Source organism: Mustela nivalis (genome assembly GCF_964662115.1).
Source record: "Mustela nivalis genome assembly, chromosome: 6".
Classification (NCBI taxonomy): Eukaryota; Metazoa; Chordata; class Mammalia; order Carnivora; family Mustelidae; genus Mustela; species Mustela nivalis.
This window is the reverse complement of record NC_139025.1, coordinates 41,673,439-41,699,903: the sequence shown is the minus strand read 5'-3', so window position 1 is coordinate 41,699,903 and position 26,465 is coordinate 41,673,439. Positions and strand designations below refer to the sequence as shown.

At 37.6% G+C, this 26,465-nt stretch overlaps 2 protein-coding genes across 5 annotated transcripts in view; one reads left to right on the top strand and one right to left on the bottom strand.

Moving 5' to 3' along the window:
- TIMM9 (translocase of inner mitochondrial membrane 9) overlaps window positions 1-26,465 on the bottom strand; it is a 906,959-nt gene that overhangs the window by 757,806 nt on the left and 122,688 nt on the right. The gene's annotated exons all lie outside the window — the stretch shown is intronic.
- Window positions 906-26,465, top strand: PSMA3 (proteasome 20S subunit alpha 3). Of its 2 annotated transcripts, none has more exons than XM_082735106.1 (11): window positions 906-1,085; window positions 5,126-5,208; window positions 12,219-12,342; window positions 15,003-15,104; window positions 15,183-15,256; window positions 17,646-17,718; window positions 18,496-18,561; window positions 21,811-21,857; window positions 24,467-24,534; window positions 25,810-25,874; window positions 26,314-26,465. In XM_082735106.1, the coding sequence occupies exons 1-11, from the start codon at window positions 1,065-1,067 to the stop codon at window positions 26,356-26,358; spliced, it is 768 nt and encodes a 255-aa protein (XP_082591232.1). In that variant the 5' UTR covers window positions 906-1,064; the 3' UTR covers window positions 26,359-26,465. The 2 variants fall into 2 exon arrangements, with proteins under 2 accessions (XP_082591232.1, XP_082591233.1); XM_082735107.1 differs by having other exon boundaries at window positions 923-1,085; window positions 12,224-12,342.

The window sequence follows — 26,465 nt, the reverse complement described above, 5'->3', positions numbered from 1 at the left end:
GTATTTAAGAGTTAAAACAAAGTGCTGATGGCCTTCTGTTTACAACCAGATTAAAATTCAAGCTCTAAAATTCTAGATCCATTCTCATGTCCACCTCTCTGATTTCACCTCCTGTCACCTCAACCACTTAAACACTGTGACAGGCCATACTGACCTGACAGTTCCTGTAACACAAACTTATATTCCTGTAACAATCAGTTTAAATATTAGCCAATCAGAAAGCCATTCCCTAAGTACCAGGCCTAAAGTTCAAACCTCCTTTGTCTCTTCTTTCTTCTAACTACAAGGTGCAAATATTTTGCCTATTTACATTGTTAAATCCATTTCCTCCCGTTGAATGTAAACTCCCTGAGGGATAGGGTTATGTCTCCTTCAAAGTTTTATCAGCAGTGTTCAACACAGTTCTTGGGACATACCAGAGCTCAAGAAATAGTCTTATCCTTAATTCTACTAAATAGAGTTATAGTCATAGAAAAGGTACTAATGCTTCTGTAGAACTCCGACCTGAGCTCACACGTGACTTTATGTTCTTATGAGAACAGGTGGATGAAGGGGATGCCCTCATGAAACTGGGTCCGAACCGGGACTCCAAGGGTGAAAGGAGACCTCTCCGGTATCACTTTCTCTGGTCTTTGTAGGAGTGGAAGAACATCTCTCTATTTTGCTTTAAGAAAGAATAAAGTAGCGAAAGAAAGGGAGAATATAAAAAGTAAATAACTATTTCTAGGACATGGAATGGTGCACCTCCTCGAACGCATCGATGACCATTAGTTGCTACGCGACACAGAAACTGACAGAATCTGAATGGGATCTAAGAACTGCGGCTTCCTAGCCCTACCCCACCTGTTCTGCACACGCGCACCGCCCTCCCCGCTCGATTCCTCCCCTACCTCTTTTCCCACAATCCTCTGTTTCTCGGGCGGACTTGGAGAACGAGCCACAGAGGAGAAGGGTATTGGTTGAAAGAGCAGCCAATGAGAGAGCCTGTTACTAGTCTGTGGGCTGCGGTATTGTGGGAGAGCTTTAGGCCTTGAAGCCCTTGGTCTCTTGGAGATTTCAGCGGGATGAGTTCAATCGGGACTGGGGTGAGTTTGCTGTGTTTTAGCGTACTAGCCTACGGATTAGCGTCGAGGGGAGATCGCACAGACCTATTGGGGTGCGCCGCCCCGGGGTGCGCCGGGTCTGCCCTCGGCCAAGTGGGCCGCTTCCAGTTGTCTGGTGACCGGCAGTCTTTCCTGCGCTAATTTGTAGGCCCTCATTTGCGGTGACGGTAACCTGAAGCTTTTCAGCTCAGGTGTCGCGGGCTTGGCGGCGCAGCAGTGAGATTTTGGAGCCTTTTTGGGTCGCTGAGTCACTTTCTTTAGCCGCTTAGCGAAACCGAAAGTGGAAACTCGTGGAGCATGTTGTAGCGAGTGAAGGGTTTGGGCTATAGTGAGCTTCTGGAGAACCACTGAGGCAAGGCGGCTTGAGATTCCAAGGTCTGAGACGGAGCTTTCCATGGACGGTCCTTGCGGGTCCCCGGGTGCTGCTGACTCATTGGGCCTTCCCTGTCTTGCCTTCGTGTGTACTGACCGTCCGCTTTGTAGGTAGCGCTCATAGAAAAGTGAATCTGAAGAGTCCGTTACGTTTTTCTTTTGTCCCAGCTTTTCCTGTACAAATTACTTAACATCACTTGGAGAGACCATACCGTAAACATTTAAATCATTAGCCAGGGACTTAAACCGCCTCTGTTAATAGACCCGAGGGTTTTGGACTTGGACTTAACTTACTACTTTCCTGTGTTAAACGTACATACGCAGTCTTTTGCTTATTCCTTTTATGTATTTTTCCATGTAGAAAATCTAGTTTTTCTTTAGAAGTATTGGTTGTGTGCACTAGAGGCATTGAATAATGGGTTTCTAAATTCATCAGTTTCACTTTAAACAAGATTTTGATACTCAGCATTAAGACCAAGATACTGGTTTTCCGAGTTTGATAACGGGCGATTTACGTTTTGAATGGTTTAATTCATCTGGGTATGAGATGCTAAGATTATGTCATAACATTTTTAAATTAGTAAATGCTCAGTTATGAATGTTGTAGCAAATTGATTTTGCAACTATGTTAATACTACCTTCAGGGGCGACTGGGTGGCTCAGTGGGTTAAAGCCTCTGCCCTCGGCTCAGGTCACGATCCTGAGGTCCTGGGATCGAGCCCTACATGGGGCTCTGTGCTCAGCGGGAAGCCTGCTTCCCCTCTCTCTCTGTCTCTGCCTGCCTCTCTGCCTTCTTGTGGTCTCTGTCTGTCAAATAAGTAAAAACTTTTTTAAAAAAACCTTCAGTTAATAGTGTTTCACCCTGAAAACCCTTTAAAAGTACTGGATAAGTGTAGACATGGGAGGTATTTTGGTATTACAGTAGTAGAGTTAAGAATCATCATTTAATAAATCAGGAAATTGAGACTCAGTAAGCACCACTGTTGAAGGCATATCTTTGGTCTTCACTTCTTCCAAGAACTCCAAGTATGAAGACCTGTTCACTTGACATTTTTCTCCATTTGATGTTTTGTGTTTTTTTTTCTTTTTAAGATTTTTAAATTTATTTATTGAGAGAGAGTGAGCGAGAAAGAGAGCGAGCCCGAGAGCACAGGCAGAAGAAGAAGGAGAAGCAGACTCCCTGCTGGGCAGGGATTCCCAAAGTAGGGCTCTATCCCAGGACACCAGAATCAAGGCTTGAGGGAAGGCGGAAACCTAAGGGATTGAGCCACCCAGACACCCCACCACTTGGTTGTTTAATAGGCATTTCAAGCTGCATGTCCAGAATAGAGCTCTGAGTTTCCCTCCCCTTGTTATTTGGCATCTTCTACAGTTTTCAGCTCAGTGAATGGTCCAGTTCTAATTGCTCAAGTGAAAAAGGTCTATGATTCATGTTTAATTTCTTTTTTTTTTTTTTTAAAGATTTTTATTTATTTATTTGACAGAGAGAGATCACAGTAGGCAGAGAGGCAGGCAGAGAGAGGGGAAGGGAAGGAAGCAGGCCCCTGCTGAGCAGAGAGCCCGATGCGGGACTTGATCCCAGGACCCTGAGATCATGACCTGAGCCGAAGGCAGCGGCTTAACCCACTGAGCCACCCAGGCGCCCCCACGTTTAATTTCTTTATGTTACTTTTTTAGCCAATCCATTAGCAAGGTTTTTTGTTTTGTTTTGTTTTAAAACTCTCTTCTCAAAATATTGTATTTATCTCTTACCACCTTTGGGGTACTTGATTGCGCTTCCATCCTTGTTCTCTCTACAGTTTGTTTTCTAGGTGAAATTAAAAAAAAAAATTAGATCATATCTCCCCCTCGACCCTCTCCCCCATCCAAGCTTAAACTCCAGTGACTTCCAGTTGCATTATTTAAAAAAAGATTTTATTATTTATTTGCGTGCGAGAGAGAGAATGAGAGGGAGATGTCAGAGGGAGAAGCAGACCCCCCCACCCCCCACTGAGCAAGGAGCCCTATACAGGACTCAATCCTGGGGCTCCAGGATCACGACCTGGGCCTAAAGCAGTTGCTCAATCAGCTGAGCCACCCAGTTGCTCCCTTCCAGTTGCATTTAGAATAAGATTCGAACTTCTTACTTCAGCCTAGGAGATTCAAAATAGTTTAGTTTTTTACATGCCTCTGATATGATTTACTCTTCTCTCCACCATTTAGTACTCAAGACACAATGGCCTATTTCTTTTCCCTCATTGTGCTAGAATTATTTCTACCCTCCATATCCTAAATGGCTAGTTACTTGTTATTTAGGTCTGGCCACGCCTAAGTAATTAAACCTGGCTGCTCTAGCAAGGCCTTTCTTGATCAGGTAGTCTGTACTAGGCTCTCAGACTGCCACTTCACCCTGTCTTATTTTCATCATAATTCTTTTTCTGGTTTACTGCTGTACTTCCAGCTCCAAGATTTGTGCCTGGTTTCATTTGAAAATGAAAGATTTCAAGAATGATTAGTCTTTATATTCCCTTATAGTTTAATTTATATTCCCTTATAGTGTAATATATTATATATATTACATATATAATACATATATATTACGTATATTACATATACAATATTAACATGTAATAGATGCTTATTAAAAGTTTGAATGCTATATTTTTTCTCTAGGGTTTGTTAGTGCTGCATCAGTGAATTAAAGATTTTATTAGAGAGAGAGAGAGCGCTCCCAAACTGGGGGAACAGCAGGAAGGGGCAGGCAGAGGGAGAAGCTGGCTCCCCACCCAGCAAGGAGCCTTATGTGGGACTGGGTTCCAGGATCCTGGGATAATGACCCAAGACAAAGGCAGATGCTTATTTGACTAAGCCACCCAGGAGTCCCTTAAGCATCCACCTCCTGGTTTTGGCTCAGGTGATGATCTCAGAGTCCTGAGATCGAGTCCCTTGTCAGGCTGTGTATTGAGCGTGGAGCTTGCCTGAGAGTCTCTCTCCCCACCCTCATGGTTTCTCTCTCTCTCTCAAAAAACCAGAAAACCAAAAAACAGAAACAAAAAACCCAAAACCCCCAAAACTGGGAATGTAGAATGCACTGGAAATCCAGAGAACTCATTTTAATTCACTTTATTGTGGTGGTCTGGAACAGAGTATCTCCATTTTGTACAAAAATGAACTTTGTGTTCTGTGTGAAAAAGATTTTGACTTTACCTGGGATTTGTATCTATTGGCTTTTCTTTTTAAATCTTATTTTTAAGTTATCTCTGCATACAACACAACCCCATGATCAAGAGTTGCATGCTCGACTGACCAAGCCAGCCAGGCAGTTGTCTATTGCTTTTCAATAGCAGAAATCTAAAGTAGCTTTTCTCTTGGCTGCTCTTGCTGCTCTGACGTGCTTCCTTTTCTTCAAAGCAAAATCTTTGAGATTTAACACACATACATTTCTTTCTTCTTTCCCCTGACTTCCTGTCTTTCTGTTGTAATTTCTACACCCCAGGTGGGGCTCAAACTCACAACCCTGAGACTAGGAGCTGCATGCTCTACCAACTGAGTCAGCCAGACACCTCTTAACATGCATTTCTGATGTGTAAGCCATTTAGAAAGAAAGGTGGTGAGGTTATTAACTGCTAGAGATACATAATTTAAGCTTATTGTTGCCTTTTTCTTCCTAGTATGACCTGTCAGCCTCTACATTCTCTCCTGATGGAAGAGTTTTTCAAGTTGAATATGCTATGAAGGCTGTGGAAAATAGTAGGTAAGAAACATTGTTGTATTTGGAATTTATCATGTTTTAACATAATTAAATAACTCCTTTTATATATTTTTGGTAATTAGGCTTTGTTATGTCACTTTGGCACACAAAATAATAGGAACCCTAAAATAATCTCAGTTTATTAGTCATTTCCAGATCTCTTTTTAGGTCAGATCTTTCCTATATTTCTGGTGGGTTCTGAGAGTATCCACTTAGACATTCTACCGTGTTTCCAATGTAGTGTATAAAACCAGATTCATTATCATCTTTGCTCTCCCATTTTCCTTTTTGAAATTCTTGATTTATATCCTTATTTCCCTGGCCATTGAGTTTGTTACTTTGTTATTTTATCTTTTATTTTTTTGTGTTTAAAAAGTCCTATGCAGTTAGTCGCATTTGTCCCAGTAGGAATTTTTTTTTTCCTGTTCTGGGGCCACGCTCCAAAAGGTACAGGAACACTAAGATATCTTCCATGTCTTCCTTCCTTCCTTCACTCTTTTTTTTTTTTTTTAATTTTATTTATTTGACAGAGAGAGCACAAGTAGACAGAGAGGCAGGCAGAGGGAGAGGGAGAAGCAGGCACTCCACTGAGCAGGGAGTCTGATGTGGATTCTTAGTGGCGTATGAAATATAAAAATTTAGGAAGAAATGCATTTTAAGTCTTTTTATAGGATTTGTAATGAAGCTAGTTTATTTTGTGTTTAATGTTACTGTTTTAGAGATACTGGTACTTATAAGCTGTTGGTGTCTGATACTATAATAGAAGTAAGGCTGAAATGTATTTGTCACTGTCATGTAGAAGTCTGATAGAGTTCAGAAGAAGAATGTCAGAATCAAGAAAAAAAGTTGACATATTTTCTTCCTGTTGTTAAGGTAGGCCCTTAGACCAAAGAGCTGCAGAAAGACTTGGAAAAAGTTACTGTTTTTCTCTTCCTCTTTTGCAGTGTTGCATTTTCACTGGTTTATAAAGCTGGAAAAGGAAGTCTTGATTGAAAAGAACTGCAGACACCATATGTAATACAAAAAATTGAGACTAGTTTATGAGGATCTGTGTATTTTAGGAATTTGTTTTCTGTAAAGTATTTATAAATATGGTTTAAAATAGTGATAGTACAGCAAATTAATTAAAAATTAAAACATAAAAAAATGAATTTCTTTTTCTGCATAAGGAAAAACCAGGGAAATTTCTCCTTTTTATAAAAAAATATTTTATTTATTTATTTGACAGAGATCACAAGTAGGCAGAGAGGCAGGCAGAGGGGAGGAAGCAGGCTCCCTGCTGAGCAGAGAGCCTGATGTGGGGCTCAATCCCAGGACCCTGAGATTATGACCTGAGACGAAGGCAGAGGCTCAACCCACAAGCCACCCAGTCGTCCCCTCCTTTAAAAAAAAAAAAAAAAAGATTTTATTTCTTTATTTGACAGAGATTACAAGTAGGCAGAGAGGCAGGCAGAGAGAGAGGGAGAAGCAGGCTCCCCGCTGAGCAGAGAGCCCAATGCAGGTCTTGATCCCAGGACCCTGAGATAATGACGTGAGGCAAAGGCAGAGGCTTAACCCACTGAGCCACCCAGGGGCCCCAGAAGTTCTTCTTTTAAAGGGGTTGATGTAGCCTGGTATAATAGAATATTAAATGAGGATCAGAAAAATGTGGATTTTCCTTTTAGTTGCTGCTTAATGGAAATATATAGGGTGCCTCTATTTGGTCCTCTGAAAGTTATTTTTGTTTGTAAAATTGGGAGGTAGACCTTTACCCTGCCTTTACTTTACCATAACAATGAAATATATGTAAAAACATTTGGACAATTTTTAGTCCTGTTTAGGCACAGAATGTAGAAAATCATAAAATTAGATTGTATATTAATTTTCATAATAGTCCGACATTTAAGTTAATAGTTAGAAAATGTTTAGCCAAGTAATTTAGGATTATATTCTGGCAGTGGGGAGCAGAGGGAGAGGGATAGGCAGATTCCCTGCTGAGTGTGGAGTCCGACACAGGGCTAGATAGATCCAGGACCCTGAGATCATGACCTGAGCCAAAACCAAGGATGGGACACTCAACCTACTGAACCATCCTGGTGCCCCGGCTATCTTTTAAGCATAGGAAGGAACTACTAAAACAAATAATCAGTGACCTACAAGTGAACACTTAAAAGCACTTTATTGACGTGTATATACCATGATCATAACTATTTTATTTTATTTTATTATTTATTTATTTATTTATTTAAAAAGATTTTATTTATTTGACAGAGATCACAAGTAGGCAGAGAGGCAGGCAGGGAGAGAGGAGGAAGCAGGCTCCCGGCTGAGCAGAGAGCCTGATACAGGACTCGATCCCAGGACTCTCAGATCATGACCTGAGCCGAAGGTAGAGGCTTAACCCACTGAGCCACCCAGGCGCCCTATCATAACTATTTTATCAAAGTATGCACCTAGAAAGTAATATACACAAGAAAAAAAGGGAAAGATTAAATTATAAACTATAATTTTCCCCATTAGTTTCATTGAGGAGCCCAGGTTCTGAAGGATTGTGTAGTGTAACAATGAGTGTTAGATTGTTTGGAATAAAAATTAAAATTTTGATCTCAGACCCCTTTTTACTTGGGGAAAAAACCCCAAAACACCAGAATCCAAAATATTGAGGACTTCAGAGAGAATTTCTTTATTAGGCTTTAGTTCCATAAATATCTACCATGATTAGTGAACTTTTATTTATGCATGTTATTCGATCTGTCAATATTTATCACATTAGAAATTAAAACTGAGAAAATAGGGATGCCTGGGTGGGATAGTTGTTAAGCATCTGCCTTCGGCTGAGGCCATGATTCCAGGGTCTTGGGATTGAGTCCTACATCAGGACTTCTCCCTCTGCTCCCGCTGTTTGTGCTCTCTGACAAAGAAATAAAATCTTTAAAAAATAAAAACAAAAAACCTAATAAAACTGAGAAAATAAAAAATACTTAATTCACTTTAATTACAGTTGTAGAGGTGCCTGGGTGGCTCAGTCATTGGGCATCTGCATTCAGCTCAGGTCCCATGGTCCCAGGATCCTGGGATTGAGCCTTGCATTGGGCTCCCTGCTCAGTGGGAAGCCTGCTTCTCCCTCTCCCCCTGCTTGTGTTCCCTCTCTCTCTGTCTCTGTCAAATAAATGAATAAAAAAGTAAAATAAAAATAAGTAAAAATAGTAAAATAAAATAATCATAGTTATATGTTAATGTAAATAATAAATTAACATTAAACTATTTAATTTTAAAATTAACATAATGTATTATTTGCTTCCGGGGTACAGGTCTGTGAATCATCAGTCTTACACAATTCACAGCACTCACCATAGCACATACCTTCCCCAATGTCCATAACCCAGCCACCCTATCCTTCCCCTCCCACTGCCCAGCAACCCTCGGTTTGTTTCCTGTGATTGAGAGTAAACTGTTTAATATTAGTAACATTTTAAATGAAAAGTAACTTTCTACAGTATAAAACAAATGTTGGGGAGAAGACTGGCATTGTTCTACATTTTTGTAAATCTCAGTGGTTAATTGAAGCTTAATGTAAGACATTCTCATTATCAGCTTCATATGTTGTTACTTTCATTGAAGCCTGTGAAGCAAATCAGGCTTTATACAGATGAGTAGGTGGAAAGTGAGGCATATTTTAATAGCTTTTTCAGATAATTATGGATGTTGTTTTTTGACACTATGCCAAAATTGGACAAATAATAGCTTTTTAAAGGTTAGTTGCAGCGTGGTGTCTGAAAACTTAACGATGAGCTTTTCGTAGTTTTACATTAAAATCTGTTAGTCTGTTTTGCACTTCAGATGTTTTACCCATGCATGTAAGTTGGTCATTTGGAAAATACTGGTTCACTGTGCTATGACAGGTTGTCCAAATTTGATATTTTTTTATCTATCTATTGGAATAGTCAGTTGGTCATTTGGAAAATATTGGTTCACTGTGCTATGACAGGTTGTCCAAATTTGATATTTTTTATCTATCTATTGGAATAGTCAGAAATGTCACACTTGTTAATATCACCACTGTTCTGATTATATAAATTGTAAGTTTTGGGACACCTGGGTGGCTCAGTGGGTTAAGCCTCTGCCTTCGGCTCAGGTCATGATCCCGGGGTCCTGGGATCCAGCCCCGCATCTGGCTCTCCTGCTCAGCAGGGAGCCTGCTTCCCTTCCTCTCTCTCTGCCTGCCTCTCTGCCTGCTTGTGATCTCTCTCTGTCAAATAAATAAATAAAAATCTTTATTTTAAAAAAAATTGTAAGTTTTGGGGTGCCTGGGTGGCTTAAGCCTCTGCCTTCGGCTTGGGTTATGGTCTCGGGGTCCTGGACCGAGCCCTGCATTGGGCTCTCTGCTCGGCAGGGTCCTACTTCCTCCTTTCTCTCTGCCTGCCTCTCTGCCTACTTGTGATCTCTCTCTGTGTGTCAAATAAATAAAATCTTAAAAAAAAATAAATAAAAATTGTAAGTTTTGGGAAATAGACAGCCTCATGGTGATGAATATATTTCCTAAAATTCCAATTTACGCTTGAAAACTTGAGTCTTATCACAGGCAATAAAATACTGTCCATTTTCCCTCAAAATTGACAGGCTTATTATGTTCGTTCTAGGGGGGAAAAAAGTCTGCCTTATACCTAATAACTGTAGTTTGTCTGACATTGATGGTAAAAACAGGTATTCTCTGAAAAAGTTCACAACAGTTTTACTAGTACTTTTTCCTTTAGGCAACCATATTTTGATGTTTGAGTACCTTTCATTTCATTATGGTAATAATAAAAAGACCAGGTACTCAGGGGTTGTTCCCTAGTAGAATTATTGCTTTCTTTAAATATTAGAATAGCGGGGTGCCTAGGTGGCTCAGATCGTTAGGCATCTGCCTTCGGCTCGGGTCATGATCCCAGGGTCCTGGGATTGAGCCCTGCATTGGGCTCCCTGTTCAGCGGGAAGCCTGCTTCTCCCTCTCCCTCTCCTGATGCTTGTGTTCCCTCTCTCACTCTCTGTTATGTAAATAAATAAAACCTTTAAAAATTAGAAAAAAAAATTAGAATAGCTTTTAAAAATTACTGCTTTCTCAAGGACATTCTTTTTTTTTTTTTTTTTTTTTAAGATTTTATTTATTTCTCAGAGAAAGAGAAAGCACAAGCATGGGGAGCAGCAGGCAGAGGGAGGAGTAGGCTCTCTGGAGAACAGGGAGCCATGAGCAGGAAGCCATAACAAGACTCAATTCCAGGACCCCAGGATCATGACCTGAGCCAAAGGCTTAACTGAGCCATTCAGGCAGGACCTTCTTAAGAAATTTTTTTTAACTGTGAGAGTTTTTTGTTTTGTTTTGTTTTGTTTTTAAATGTGAGCGCATAGCAATGAAGAATACAGTGATTAGTAGTTCACTACTACCATTTGTTTCACTGCCTTGGTTTGTGTTAAAGTGCCAGCAGTTTTACCCACTAACGCTTCTCTGTTGTACCAACAGTGCAAATGTCCATATAGTGGAAAAAAACAAATGGTGTCTTGTATTCTTAAGAAAATAATTTTGAGGCGCTCCTAGGTGGCTTAGCAGTTTAACCTCTGCCTTTGGCTCAGGTCATGATCTTAGTGTTCTAGGATCAAGTCCCGCATCAGGTTCTCTGCTCGGCAGGGAGCCTGCTTCCTCTCTTTGCCTGCCTCTCTGCCTACTTGTGATCTCTCTCTCTCTCTTTCAAATAAATAAATTCTTAAAAAAAATAATTTTGACTTCTCATACCCCCTTGAAGGTTTTTCAGGGATGTTCAGGAGGTTCATAGACCATATTTTGACAACTTGTAGTTTGGAAAAAGAATGTTTTAGATTTAAATAGTGAGAATGATGATGACTTGGAATAATTAGGAAAGGCTACCTGAGGCTGTAGAGTTTAAGGTCAAGTGAATTTGCAAAAGTTTGTGGAGAATTATTTAAATATGCAGTGGTGAGGAGGAAGTGTATTTTAGAACCGTGGATAACCTCAATAAAGACAAAAAAGCAAAAGTGAACATAAGGTATTTGGGGAATGATAGTGAGGTTGAATTCAGTAGAATGTGGGATTTATAATGGGAAACTTAATAAGCTACAAATGTAATTTGTAGATTCTCAAGAATTTTGAAAGCTGGGCCAAGGAGTTTAAACTGAAAAGGGGAGCCATTGAGGATACCTAAAATGTGAGGGAAGGAGTATCTGAAATTTTTTGTGGAATTTATGTGGTTCTGGTTGTTTCTTGTCAGAATTCCCTTTTTATTAAAATGATTAGTAGAACAAAGTTAATGATGTATTTTTATCTTGAAATGGTAGAATATAATTTCTTCACATTTCATTTAAGAGATTAAGATCCATTTTAAGAAGTTGTTCAAAATGTATATTATATTCTTTTATATACTTATAATAAGCAGTAGTTGTTGTAGAAAAAGCAAATTAGCGAAAGAATTCTAAGCTTTCCACCTGGATTAGTTATGTTAACTTTTGTTTGTATATAACCTGTCTTTTCTAAACTAATTTTGTTTTTAAAGAATTTATTTATTTATTTGACAGAGTGAGAGATCACAAGTAGGCAGAGAGGCAGGCAGAGACAGAGAAAGGGGGAAGCAAACTCCCTGCTGAGCAGAGATCCCAGGACCCTGAGACCATGACCTGAGCCGAAGGCAGAGGCTTAACCTACTGAAGCCACCCAGGCACCCCATAACTTGTCTTTTCTACGCATTTTAAATGGATGAGAATTAAGTCAGCATTTGTTACAATGTGTATCCAGACACTCTGCCATTCTGTACATATTTTGATGTCATGATATGCTAGGTTTTTTGGGGGTCATCTGGTGTTCATTTATATAGACTTAATTTATCACACTGTAGGTTGTCCTCTTTCTAGTTTTCAAATGTATTTGCTTTAACGTATTAACATGTAAGAAAATTAAATGTTACCTATTCGTATGTTTTTTTTTAAACTTAGGAAGTTTTTTTAATTTTCAGTTAAAAAAATTGATTTTCTTCTGCTTGTTCCAGTACAGCTATTGGAATCAGATGTAAAGATGGCGTTGTCTTTGGGGTAGAAAAGTTAGTCCTTTCTAAACTTTATGAAGAAGGTTCCAACAAACGACTTTTTAATGTTGATCGGCATGTTGGAATGGTAGGTCCATTTAAAAAATGTTCCTTTTTGCCTTGTCCAATTTGTTGTGAAGTCACTGTTTAGAATATATTAAAATGTAATTTTAAGATAACCATTTATTTACGCTGAGGCAGAAAGAGATGAGAGAGCAGCCATAGAAGTAATCTCAGAGAGCTACTGGCTTGTGAACAGTTCACTAAGAAAGGTAATGTTCTTATAAATTGACTGGAGACATATATGAGAAATCAAATTGCCTTAAGAAAAGGGAGGAGAGGAGAGAGGTGGGAAGTATGTGTAGAAAAGAGATCTTGGCAGTATAGGTAAGGGGTATGCTTGAGAGGCATAGAATCTTTAGCTTTTCATCTCTCTTGTGGGAATCACTCTCATATTGAAGGTGTTATCAGGTAGAGAATACCTCACTAAAAGGTGGAGCACCAAGAAAGGATATTTAAAGAAAGGAAAGCGAACACATCCTTTTTAATAGCTTCATAGACATCACTATTTGTTTTGTGCAGATGGAGTCTTGAGTGACTGCTTTGCATAACTGCAGGTGAATCCATAAATACATTACTGGTATATACTAAAGTCATTCTATATAGATGTTAGACTTTGTTCAGTCAGAACAATAAGGAAAACAAGTAATGGAGTGATTCTAACCCTCTTTAGTGAGAAGGCAAGGAAGAAAACGTGTGTGCTAGAACCACTTCACATAAATTATCTTGTTTAAGTCTGACATCCCAGTGAAAGTAATATTAATCCCATTTTTATAGATAAGAAAACAAGAATCACAGCTGGTAAAGAAATAAAATGGGATCAGACTTGGGTCTGCATGGTCTGCATGTTATTTCAGAGTCTACTCTGCAGGGTGAGATCATATAGGTCCCACTTATTCTGCACTTATTTTTTATATTTATAAATGAGATGTGTTACACACGAACACCAAAGGACCAATAAAATATAAGCAATAAACTATAAAGCTATAGATAATTTTTTTTCCCCGAAAATATATTCTCTCTAGAACAAATTTGTTATTGCCAGTGAAACTGACACGGCTTTTCTTCTGTCATTTTGGACCACTGTATTTATTTATTTTTAGAATTTTAGTTGATACACAATGTGAAACTGGTGTGCTTTGATAAAACTTGCCAGATTGTAACCCAGCTGCTAGGAGGGAACTAGTGAATTATACATTCTTTCACTTAATAAAAACAAACTTTAGGTAAGTATATTTTGAAAAAAATCATGTATGCTTAAAGGTACTTTAGTGATGGGAAAACTTTGTCTTAGAAATTTCAAATTTGTTATGTTTGTTATTTAAAGCCAGGAAACTGATGCCATTCCTTATAGCTGGAATGGCAAAACATCACCTGTAGAAGAGGGTTGGAGATAATGAAGGGTTAATATTCTGTCTCCACAGTTGTCACAAGTGGTTTGAGGATTATTGGACTTCACAGTAAGCTTTCTACAAAGCAATAGAAGATTCTTTAAACGGTGAAATTTACTGGCTGGGTAACTTTAGGGAAGTTACTCTAAACATAGCCGCCTCACCTCAGAAGTAGGGTAAATAGGACCTACCTCGTAACAGTTGTTACAAGGTTAAAAATTACTAGAATGCTTAGCATGTGATAAATACTATGTATTAGAAATTTTCATCAATACTACTACTAATAGCACTGGAAAAAATGTCATTCTGATATCACTTACTTTTAAATTCTGTAAATTTCCTAAGCAGGTGGTTTCTGGACTTTCTTGATTCCCAGGACTAAGTGTTTCAGTAATATTTTTTTTAATTGCTTTCCTGCACCAAAAGAAGTACTGAATGGTTTGGATTATGCATTTAGGTCTCAATAACTTGGTGTTTATGTTCTAAAAACTTAGTAGCTGTAAGAGAAAAAATACACATACAATTATAGAAAAATATTTTTATTTTTAAATAATCAAACTTCCTAATGTGCACTGCACAACTTCCTAAACTTTGGAATCAGATTATGTGTGTCTCTCCCCTCCATTTCCTGTTCCACATGCATTTTTGTGTGGTACTTACCTTTTTATCATAGCAACCCAAGTGCTCAACAATACAATGGCATTATAAGGAATACAGAATGATCTAATGTTGAAACTGTGAACTACTTCAACAACTGTATCCCCCAAATTCCAAATGTTTTGTAACTAGTTCACTATAGTGCCCTAGCATCTCTCAGCACATGGTTTGGAAACTGTAGTTGTAAGCTATCAGTCTTGGAAGATGTATGGTTTGTCACCGGAGTTTATAATAGTCAATAAGCTGAAAAAGATTTGAGGTTGTGCCTTTTAGACCAAAACTTTCAGTAATTTGAACATAGAACTGCTTTAAATAGAGATCAGTCCTGATCTATTCTGGTTGTTGCCTATTTATAGTGAATTGGTAAACTGGGATACATGAAGAATTATAGAAATATTCCTTGTAAATGTCATCATTCAGCAAACAATGAAATCACACATGGTAAATTTCTGAATTTTAATTCCATACTTTTATTTTGATCCCACCCAATCAGAATGCCAGAATGCCTTATAAAGAGCTTTAAGTCAAATTATTTTTAGTGGTGATGCTTGTTAAAATATTAAGCCTACAGTAATTACACACTTTCCTTGATTTGTGATAGGAATGTATTTATCTACTAATGGTACGTACTTTCTTCCAGGCAGTAGCGGGTTTGTTGGCAGATGCTCGTTCGTTAGCAGACATTGCAAGAGAAGAAGCTTCCAACTTTAGATCTAATTTTGGCTATAACATTCCATTAAAAGTAAGTTGATAATATGTTGAGCCTTTTGAATAGTAGTAGAAATTTGCTGATAAGCTCTTTTGTTTCTTCCCCTCATAGCATCTTGCAGACAGAGTGGCCATGTATGTACATGCGTATACACTCTACAGTGCTGTTCGACCTTTTGGCTGCAGGTATGAAATTTTGTGAGATTCAGTCAGATCTATACTGTTTTCCCCAGTTTCTTAGCTTTTTATACCCTTAGAAGTGTGAGCTATCACCAAGAAGTATTAGGGCAATGATAAAATAAAACTGTGTACATCAAAACAAAAAACTTTGAATAGTGAAAAAGACTCTACAGATTTGAAGTGATAATAAAACAGAGAACTCCTAGTAATAACGTTAATCTGATTATCATACATTCTCTGGAAGAAAATGGTCAAAAGGTATAAAGGTTCAAATTAAGTGTTAGAGATGTAATGTACAGTATGATGACTATAGGTAACAATGCAGTGTGACTTACGGGAAGGTTGCTGAGTACATTCTAAGAATTTTCGTCACAAGGAGAAAAGTTTTTTTCTCTTTTTTATTTTATTTTATGAGAGGATGGATGTCACTAAACCTGTTGTTAGCATTTCACAATACATGTAAATCAGACCATCATGCTTTACATGGTAAGTGATGCATGTTGGTAATTTCTCAGTAAAACCAGAAAAAAAATTCTCTGGTGTCAGACCCCAGCATTCTCAGGATACAACAAACTGACTTTAAATATATTCTCTTTTGACATTAGAAGGTAGCCAACTAAAGGGAGATTTCAGTTTTCTCCTTAATTTCCATCGGCTACACTTACTTTAAGCAGTTAGGTGCAATGCTCTTAATTGATGAAGTGCTGGTATTTTTATTTTGGGGGGAAAGCTGAGATTCGATTGAGTCAAGACACATGTAAATATTTACATAGGGCTCAGAGACCTATCATCACTCTAGATGTTCCTAAAAAGACATGTTTAGTTTGTAACATTAAAGAAATAGTCCTTTTTTTTTTTTTTTAAGATTTTATTTTTATTTATTTGACAGAGAGAGATCACAAGTAGGCATAGAGGCAGGCAGAGAGAGAGGGGGAAGCAGGCTCCCTGCTGAGCAGAGAGCCCGATGCGGGACTCGATCCCAGGACCCTGAGATCATGACCTGAGCCGAAGGCAGCGGCTTAACCCACTGAGCCACCCAGGCGTCCCAAGAAATAGTCCTTTTTGATCAAAGTAAAACATTTACTAATATCTGATTGCTTGCCACTGTTAAAAGGCTATAGAAAGTTTATCATCTATAGTCCTGCCTTTCAGTTGTTTACAATCAGTCATATTTAAATTACTGAGGACAGATGTTAGAGAAAACCCGTTTTAGCCAGTAAGTTAGGCCTGCAGACATTTTTTATATTGTTGTTCTTAAGGTTCTCATTTAAATTACGTTGAAACACTTTGCTTTCAGACTTCATAGAATGCTTTTCCACTTCTTTTAACCTTTGAACGCTCTGAATTCATCAGAGTAAGAATAGTGGAGAACTTTTTCAGTAAATATTGAACATATACTATGAGTTAGTCATAGATATTTGTGAGAGGACAGGACACAGGAGTATGTTTTCATTGATAGCTTTATAGGTGATAGGATATACACTGACTATAGTGGGCCCAGCACCACTTAAGGAATGGCTGCTTCCTTGGAGAGATGGCAAGGAAAAGAATGTGAGATGTAGGTGGAATGGTAAGAGTATTTCATGAAAAGGGTATTAAACTACCTGGGCATTTCAGGTAATGCTGAGGTAGTCAGGATTTGTTGGTGTGCAGGAGGGGTACTGAAGATGTAGGAAAGGGAAAGGCCATACAGAAGTCTTTGTTCCATACCAAGGAAAACATTGAAGGGTTTTTAAATTAAAACCAGATATATATTCTGAAAGATAAGTTTTATGGAATATGGAAGGAAATGATTGTAGGGCTAAGAACTGGACAGCTGGGTGTTATGGTAGTCTGTACATGAACTGATACATAAGATGAAGCTGGTTTCTTTTCTACTTCGAGGGTAAACTAAATCACAGTTTCAGAAAATGACTGATTTATGTGATTAACAGCCTAATTTTAATTTGTTGAGCATATAAAAATATATTAAATCAGTTTGGATTACTGTAGAAAAAGAACTGGAGGAATATTGGGGAATACTCAAGAAAGAATGAGGGGTGTAATAAGAGTTTGAGGCAGATTAAATGTATCCCTCTTAGTTTTGTTATCTTGGCTTTTTCATGTGTATGCCTTCACCTGTTGGGCCTTCTCATTGGTTTTCCATCTGTCATTACTTCTTTGTCTTCACTGCTGTGTTCCCAGGAAAGTTTCATCAGCAAATTTAATACTAAAGAAAGCCATATAAATTTTGAACAGTTTCAAGTATGTACTAGTCTTTATTGAAATTACCTGATCAAAGTGTTTATTATGAGTTATGTGTATTAGTTTATCTTAGAAGGTATTGTATGTTTACTGAATTTTTAATATTTTTATGGTATTAAGGACCATGGTTTAAACTATTACTTTCATGCAGTTTCATGTTAGGGTCTTACAGTGTGAATGATGGTGCACAGCTCTACATGATTGACCCATCAGGAGTTTCATATGTGAGTAATTTTAAATCATGAATTTCTATTTTTAGTTTAATGGTATCTCATTAGCATGTAAACCGTGTATTTGGATTATATAAAGTTTCTTTAAAATTAATTCAAGGAAAGTAATAGTTTCTTATTTATCATTAATAATAGCCTATAAATATGAGGCAGTGGAAAGATTTATTGCTTTCAGTGTGCTGTTTACAGAAACTGCATTTCAAGATGTGGTATTTCCTTTATTGGGATAAATACTAACAATGTCCTAAAACTAAAACCTTCCTTTAAAAAAAATGATTTTAAATGGGATTTCTTGCATCTTTACTTATGTCTCTTCTGAGATATTTATGGTTTTTACAAATTACAAAAAAGACTTTATATTTTGTTATTATATATAAATACAAATGGGAATCCTTTCATTTAAAAAACTTTTTCAGTATAATAAATGGTTTAGAGTATTGAATTATCTCAATTTCTTTTTGTCATAATGCTAAACGTTTTTCCATTCCTAACCTCAAAAACATATTTAGGTTATGAAGTAGAATATGTAATGATGTTAATTTTTCTTGTATAGAACCTCTATTAAAAATAAGCCACATTATTCTAGAATTTTTTTTGAACCCCCTGGTGTTCATTAGATGTTTTGTATTTCTCTGTACTTACTTTTGAAAGTCATTCAGCATCCTTTTGTTAATCTTTAAATAGACAGTCTTAGCCACTAATGATTTTAGGATAGTATATCAATTTAATTGAATGATATCTGTAATTTTTGGTGTGTTTTTTTAAAAATAGGGTTATTGGGGTTGTGCCATTGGCAAAGCCAGGCAAGCTGCAAAGACAGAAATAGAAAAACTTCAGGTAATTTTAATTCTTGAATTTTCCTGTAATATCATCCTCATGTAGTGAAATCTTATCACCACAAATGAAACCGTTTTGTTTAAGGATTCATAGAGTGTGGTTTGCTGTTCTGAGCAGAGTTTTCTGAATTTAGAAACTAAGAAATCTGGAGAATTTCATATATATATATATATATATATATATATATATATATATATATGTGTGTGTGTGTGTGTGTGTGTACATATATATGATACCTGTAAGAGTTGTGTCATAGAGCCATTTATAATTACAGCTACTGATAAACCTATTAATCCAGAAAAGTACATATGGAAATTTTCATATAATTTCATAATCCTTGGGGCACAAGGGTGGCTCAGTCAATTAAGCATCTGACTCTTGATCTTGGCTCAGGTCTTGATCTCAAAATCATAAATTCAAGCCCCAGACTGAACTCCACACTAGACATGGAGTCTACTTTAAAAAATAATAAATAATTTCAGTGCTTGAGGCCCGTTCATGGAGGGAGCTCTGTGAGCCTTAGTGTGAGAATTCTGGTATTTCACTATTTCATTTCTTTGGATCACAGCTTTTGTCTGTGCAATCTGTGTCATGGTGCTTCTATTTCCTTTGTTCCTATCTTGGTAAGGCATAAAACCTGTTATTGCTACGCACTCTTTGTTCCCCCAAGAACCATAATTTATTAGTGTAAAAAGTTTTGCTTTAATGTGATTTCCTTTTCAGCCAAATTGATCAACTTAATGTTGAAACAGTATTTGCTCACTCTTGCTTATCAGAAACTTCACTTAAAGGCATGCGTGTGTGTGTGTGTATACATACACTTGAAAATACAGTATTTAGAGTATCTATCCTTCTGTCTTTCTGAGGTTAAATCCTAACAAGATACAGGAATACTAACAAATCCTAGCTAAGAATGGAGAAACATTGCTTTAATTGAGGAACATGTATGTATACTTAATGACAAAAACATGCTCTAAATCAGAGGTCAGCAAACTATGGAACGCTGTCTTCTTTCTAAAGTTTTATTGGAACACCGTCACAGTCAGTCCCTGGCTGCTTTCACACTACGAAAGTATTGTTTAATAGTTGGAACAGAGACCAAAGACCATATGGACCATATGGCTCTGTATAGAAAGGAGTTTGCCAGACTGCATTCTACGTCATTGCTCTGGCTTTTCTTCTGATGTTGCTTATGAAGAATGTTATGTTATGAAATAAAAATTTCATGAACATATATGAAAATATAATTGTCATTTAAAATACGCTTTTTCAGGGGCGCCTGGGTGGCTCAGTGGGTTAAGGTCTCTGCCTTCGGCTCAGGTCATGATCTCAGGGTCCTGGGATCGAGCCCCGCATCGGGCTCTCTGCTCCTCGGAGAGCCTGCTTCCTCCTCTCTCTCTGCCTCTCTGCCTACTTGTAGTCTCTGTCTGTCAAATAAGTAAATAAAATCTTAAAAAAAAAAAAAAAACGCTTTTTCAGGGTGCTGGGGTGGCTCAGTCAGTTAAGCGTCCAACTCTTGGTTTTGGCTTAGGTCATGATCTCCTGGATAGTGAGAACAAGCCCCAATTTGGGTTCCATATTCAGTCGGCCTGGAGATTATCTTAGTTTGCTCCTTCCCCGCACTCCTGTGCTCTTTCTCAAAAAAACTAAATCTAAAGAAAAATAGGCTTTTTCAAAAAGTTTGCTTAAATTTGCCTTTATTATAACATTAATTCACTCACCATACATCTTAACTATAAAGGGAAAAATATGAAGAGATATTGGGGAATCTATGCCTATAAGGGGAAAGGTATGAAGGTACCTTTTACTTCACCCCCAAATTAACATGAAAAAATGTAAACATCAGAAAAGATAACACAACTATCTCCGTGTACATTGAAGTTATTTTCCTGTTTTTATTTGTTTTTAATTTTATTTTTTCAGTGTTCCAAGACACAGCCAGTGCTCCATGCAATACGTGCCCTCCTTAATACCCACCACCAGGCCCTCTTCCACTTCCCACCCTATTTTCCAGTTTTATCCATTTGTTTTTTCCTGAACTATTTGAAACAGTTACAGTGACACTATATCCCTAAATGCCTCAGTGTTCATCTCTGTAGATTATCATTATCACACCTAAGATATCAGATATTTAGTCTACCAACTGCCTCAGTATTCTCAAGTGTCATTTTGTAACTTTTTCAAACCATGATATAATTAAGACTAACACTTCGAATTTCAATTATATCTCTTCTATATCTCATTCGAATTTCAATTATATCTCTTCTATTTTAAGTCTTATCTTAAAGGAGGGTGGTGCTTGGGTAACTCAGTTGGTTAAGCATCTGCCTTCAGCTCAGGTCATGATCCCAGGGTGCTAGACTGAGGGAGTCCTGTGTCAGGCTCTTTGCCCAGCAGGGAGTCTGCTTCTCCCTCTGCCCTTCCCCTCCCAACACCTGCTCTCCCTTCCCCTTTCTCTCTCAAAAACAAGTAAGTCTTACCCTTCTCCCAGTACCAGTTTATTTTTTCAGGGAAAGGGAGATCTCAAGCTGGCTCTGAGCGCAGAGCCCGACTCGGGGCTTGATTTCACCAACTTGAGATCACCGCCCGAGCCGAAACCAGATTTGGACCTGAGCCACCAGTACTAATTTTTTGAAGCCCATGTCAATTGTTTTTGTAGTTAGTCCCACATACTAGGTTTGTGTATTTCCTGACAAGACTGGTATTCTTTTTTAAGATTTTATTTACTTATTTGCCAGACAAAAGATCACAAGTAGGGAGAGAGGGGTTGGGGGGGTGGGGGAAGCAGGCTCCCTGCTGAGCAGAGCGCCATGTGGGGTTCAATCCCAGGACCCTGGGATCATGAAGAGAGCTGAAAGCAGAGGCTTGAACCCACTGAGCCGCCCAGGTGCCCCAAGACTGGTATTCTTAATACAGTATTGTGGTTTTGATTTTTTGTCTGAGACCCTATGTCAAAAGTATGGGTTATTGATAGTTGTGTAAAGAATCTGAAAATAGGGCGCCTGGGTGGCTCAGTGGGTTGGGCCGCTGCCTTCGGCTCAGGTCATGATCTCAGGGTCCTGGGATCAAGTCCCGCATCAGGCTCTCTGCTCAGCAGGGAGCCTGCTTCCCTCTCTCTCTCTCTCTGCCTGCCTCTCCATCTACTTGTGATTTCTGTCAAATAAATAAATAAAATCTGAATCTGAAAATAGTTAATGTAAGTGGAAAGTTCTTCTTTTGACTCATGACTCAATATTTTATTTTTTATAGATGAAAGAAATGACCTGCCGTGATGTTGTTAAAGAAGTTGCAAAAATGTAAGCTGGAATTTTAATTATCATTAACAAAACTATTTCATTTAACCTTATACATTAATTCTAAAGGCCTGTTTTATTTTGAAATAATGTCATGCCAGATTTTTAGAAGTTGAGTTTAACGTTCTAAAAAATCTCAGTAAGGAGAATACTCACATTTCAAATGCCAGTGAACGGGATGTGAAAAAACAGCTTTTGACAGAACTATGTAGGTAAAAGAATTCAAGAGTAGGAGGATACAGTGTGGACCTCTAGGAGCTTCATTTGCTAGTTCCTACTTTCTCAAATCTCAGAAGTCCCAATAATAGGAATTTGGTTTACAAACTTTATTTTAGGTTGACAGTTATTTCTACACATGAAGCTGGCTCCTTTATACAGTCAGTTTTTGGGGGGGCAAGTATGTTAATCATAAAGGCTTTTCTAAGAAGATGAGAAGAGTATTTCAGTACATTTAAGAACAGCTTTGGGGCGCCTGGGTGGCTCAGTGGGTTAAAGCCTCTGCCTTCGGCTCAGGTCATGATCCCAGGGTCCTGGGATCGAGCCCCGCATCGGGCTCTCTGCTCTGCAGAGAGCCTGCTTCCTCCCCTCTCTCTCTGCCTGCCTCTCTGCCTGCTTGTGATCTCTGTCTGTCAAATAAATTAAAAAAAAAAAAAAAATCTTAAAAAAAAAAAAGAGTCATTTAAGAACAGCTTTAAGAAACCCTGAAGTGGTTCATGTTACATACAGGTACTTAGTGTAGAATGCTTGTGTGACTACAGTATGTATCAACTAAGTCCATAAACCTGAGTGGAATGCTTCAGAATTCATGATTCTTCCAGATCAAAGAATGTAGGCATGGGGTATTTAAAAAAAAAAAAATCCAGTAAAACGCTAGTTTTGCGGCCAGCTTTTCAGATTTAAAAATAATAAACACACTATTCCACATTAGAACAAAATTGACATGGTCTAGGCAGTAGTTTGTGCAGATGTCTCAGGTTTTATAATTCATGCGAGAAAAATAAAGTCCTACAGGCTCCATTACATATTTAAGTGGTATTCTTAATATCTTCTAAAACTGATAGTTGCAATAACATGCTTAAGTGTTTTATGATTTTGTCACCATTCTTGCTGCTGCCATATTATCTCCTCCCTACCCCTGTTTGACCAAGAGACCTTTCTTCTCTTTCCAGTTGTGAAGCAGCAGAACCTATTCTGTGATTGTCACTTAACATGAGGAGCTCTGGGAATTATCTTACAGTAGAACCATTTGGAAGATAAAGAATCCTCACTGAGTTGTACAGCAGCTTATTAGTACTATTTTTTATTAAGAGAGGAACAGAGCAGAGGTAGAGGGACAGAGAGAATCCTATGCAAGGCTGCACACCCAGTGCAGAGCCCAACTTGCTCAGTCTCACAACCCTGTATTCATGACCTGAGTGGAAAACAGGTTGGATGCTCAACTGAGCTACCCAGGTACCCCTGTACAACAGTTTAAATGTGATAAATTCCATTTCCTGCACTGAGGAGTGCTTCTGGAAATCAGCCCTTACCACACCCTTCTATGTTTAGATGTAACAGTAGACACTAATTAGTTCCATGTAGGAAAACCTTTCCCTTATCATTTAATAAAATGGAGCACTGTGTATCTTTTACTTAGTCTAGAAAATTAAGAAGCTTTCTTGTTCTATAGCAAGGCTTTAAAAATATCCTCCAAAGTAAAGTGTGTGAAAATGTTAGGAAAGGTAAAATAAGAAAGCTTTGCTCTGGTACTTTTAATGTTGTGACAGTGCCTCTTTTTTTTTTAAAGGGATTTTATTTATTTATCTGACAGAGATCAGGGCAGAGAGGCAAGCAGAGAGGGGGGAAGCAGGCTACCTGCTGAGCAGAGAGCCCAATATGGGGCTCGATCCCAATGCCTCCCTTTTTTTTTTTTTTTTTTTTTTTAAATTACAGTTTGGCATGTATTATAATTTGAAGCCCAGGTTAAGGGGCATATAGTTCTTATAAAATGGATAAGGGGTTTAAAAAGATACCTGCTAAGAAGCTTCAGATTGAAGAGACCTCTAATAATTGCAAGCCAATAATTTGTTTTAAAAATCATTTACTGAAAGGAATAAACAAATATCCTGAAAAGATACAGTTGTAATAATGGCCTTTTCCCATTTGAATCTGTGTTCCTTTTGAGGTATCTTTTTGAGTTGTGTGTCTACAATACAACACTATCAAACAAAGTAGGTTGTAAACACTCCTTTGAAGTATTTAATTTTATATCCATCTCTGTGTATTGTCTTTTCTTTTTAAAGACTTAATTTATTTTAGAAACAGAGCAAGAGGGAGAGTAGGGGAAGGTCTGGGGGTAGAGGGAGACTCTTAAGTCCTGGTGCTGAGTATGGAGCCCATCTATCCTATGACCCTGAGGATTACGACCTGAGCCAGAATCAGGAGTCTGATGCTGAACTGACTGAGCCACTCAGCCTATATTGTCTTTTCTAGGGAGTGTTCCTAAATATAAACTGTAATGTGTCTATAAATTTTATAAATATTTGTGTTAGGGATGGGTGTTTTAATTTGTGCTGACTGGGTACATGTTTGTAATGACCAAGTAAATGTTAATTTTCCCTTTTGTGTTCTAGAATTTACATAGTACATGATGAAGTTAAGGATAAAGCTTTTGAACTAGAGCTCAGCTGGGTTGGTGAAAGTAAGTTATTTTTGTACATTTATTTGCTCTGAGTCATCTGTATCAAACAATTTAAAATTGGGGGGCATTTTTCCTTTTTAAAAATTAAAAATAATTTGGTAATGACATGTATGTATAGAAAAGTACGTAAAGAACAGCTGAATTGATGAACTGTCACAACATGGATATTCTCATGTAATCACTGTTCGCTCTCTGGTCAAAAAGAGACCAGTTCCCTTAGATTCTTTGAATCTATAGTTCTGTAGCTTGTCCCCAAATGTAACCACTACTCTGAATTCTAACTCATAGTTTTGCCTATTCAATTTTATGTGAGTGAATTATACAGTATATATATGTACATAGTATATATATTCTTTTATCCCTGATTTACTTAAGCATTATTTGTGTAAGTCATGTGTGGTGTACAGTATTTGTTCATTTGCCTTGCTTTATAGTATTTTGTTGTCCAAATACCACACAATTTATTCATTTCTTCTGATGCTGGTTAGTTGGGCTCTTTCATTTTTAACTATAGTGTAGCTGTAGATGTCTTGTGTAATAATTTTGGTACACAAATGTAGCATTTCTTTGGAAATATACCTAAGAGTCGAATTGCTGAGTCATGAAACATGCATAAGTTCAAGCGCAGTGGGTAGTATCGAAGTATGTTTTACCACTCAGTGCCTTTCTAATATAAAGCAGTCCAGAACAAATTTACAAGGTAGTTATTTTTGAAGGGGAAGTTCTGCTTAATTGACTAATGTACTTTCTGAAGCATCCATTTACTGAGAATCACCATTTTTTTCTTGCAATATTAACCATGGATGGGGTTTCAAAAATTAATTAATTTAAAAATTAATCATGCTGCACAATGCTCAGAATTTATCATAGCATCAGGATAAATCATTGTATAATTTACTTGTTTTCTTAAGAGCTAAATTTGGATAGATTTAATCTTACGTGGAGAAAACACAAAAGACTTCTGAGCTTGTTGTATTACAGTACAATTTTTTTTTAAAAAGATTTTATTTATTTATTTGACAGAGAGACACAGCGAGAGAGGGAACACAAGCAGGGGGAATGGGAGAGGGAGAGAGCCCAATGCAGGGCTTGATCCCAGGACTCTGGGATCACGACCTGAGCTGAAGGCAGACACTTAACGACTGAGCCACCCAGGCGCCCCAACAATTTTTAACACTAGATGGATTATACCTATGGATTGGGTAGTTAATTGTGTTGGAAATCACAATGTAGTCGTCATTTCTAATTCATTTAAAAATCTGGCTTAATTTGCAGTAACTAAAGGAAGACATGAAATTGTTCCCAAAGATATAAAGGAAGAGGCAGAGAAATATGCAAAGGTAAGCTACAGCATGTGACAATTCTAGCTAAAGGTAGGAAAGTAAGTGTTGAATAATAAAGGAACTTGGTTGATTTCTGTTAAATAACACTTAAGAGTTGAACTGAACAAAGGTTAGAAATTTTCTGGCTTATCTTCAGTGGGGATAGGGTTGCCCTGGTTACAAAAATGTTGTATGTGAAAATGGTTAAGGATTTTTCAGGACATTTAATGCTTTCATATTGTTTCATATTGAAGCAAGAATATTTCATATTGTGTGTTCTATCAAGAATATAGTCAGTTGATTATTAGAATAAGATGCACTTAATTACCCTTTTCTTTCCTTGGGTAGGTTAAGTCATTGTTCATCTTCAGTTATAAAGAATTTTCAGTGACAAGTGCTTAATAGATTCAGGTTGTAACAATATTAAAAATTGATTTTAAACACTTTCTCTTAACAGGAATCATTGAAGGAAGAAGATGAATCAGATGATGATAATATGTAACATTTCAGCACCTATTTTAAATTTCTAATACAGTCCCATGTAATAACTCTTTAGCCCTGTGGATTATCTACCAATTTTCATTAAATTTTTGTCTTGTAACAATTGAA

What these genes read in the sequence shown, in the direction of transcription:
- PSMA3 (XM_082735106.1), top strand. Translation starts at nt 1,065, where the DNA reads ATGAGTTCAATCGGGACTGGG. An exon ending in GCTATAACATTCCATTAAAA is followed by an intron (nt 15,105 to 15,182) that starts GTAAGTTGATAA and finishes TTCCCCTCATAG; the next exon opens with CATCTTGCAGACAGAGTGGC. An exon ending in CAGAAATAGAAAAACTTCAG is followed by an intron (nt 18,562 to 21,810) that starts GTAATTTTAATT and finishes TATTTTTTATAG; the next exon opens with ATGAAAGAAATGACCTGCCG.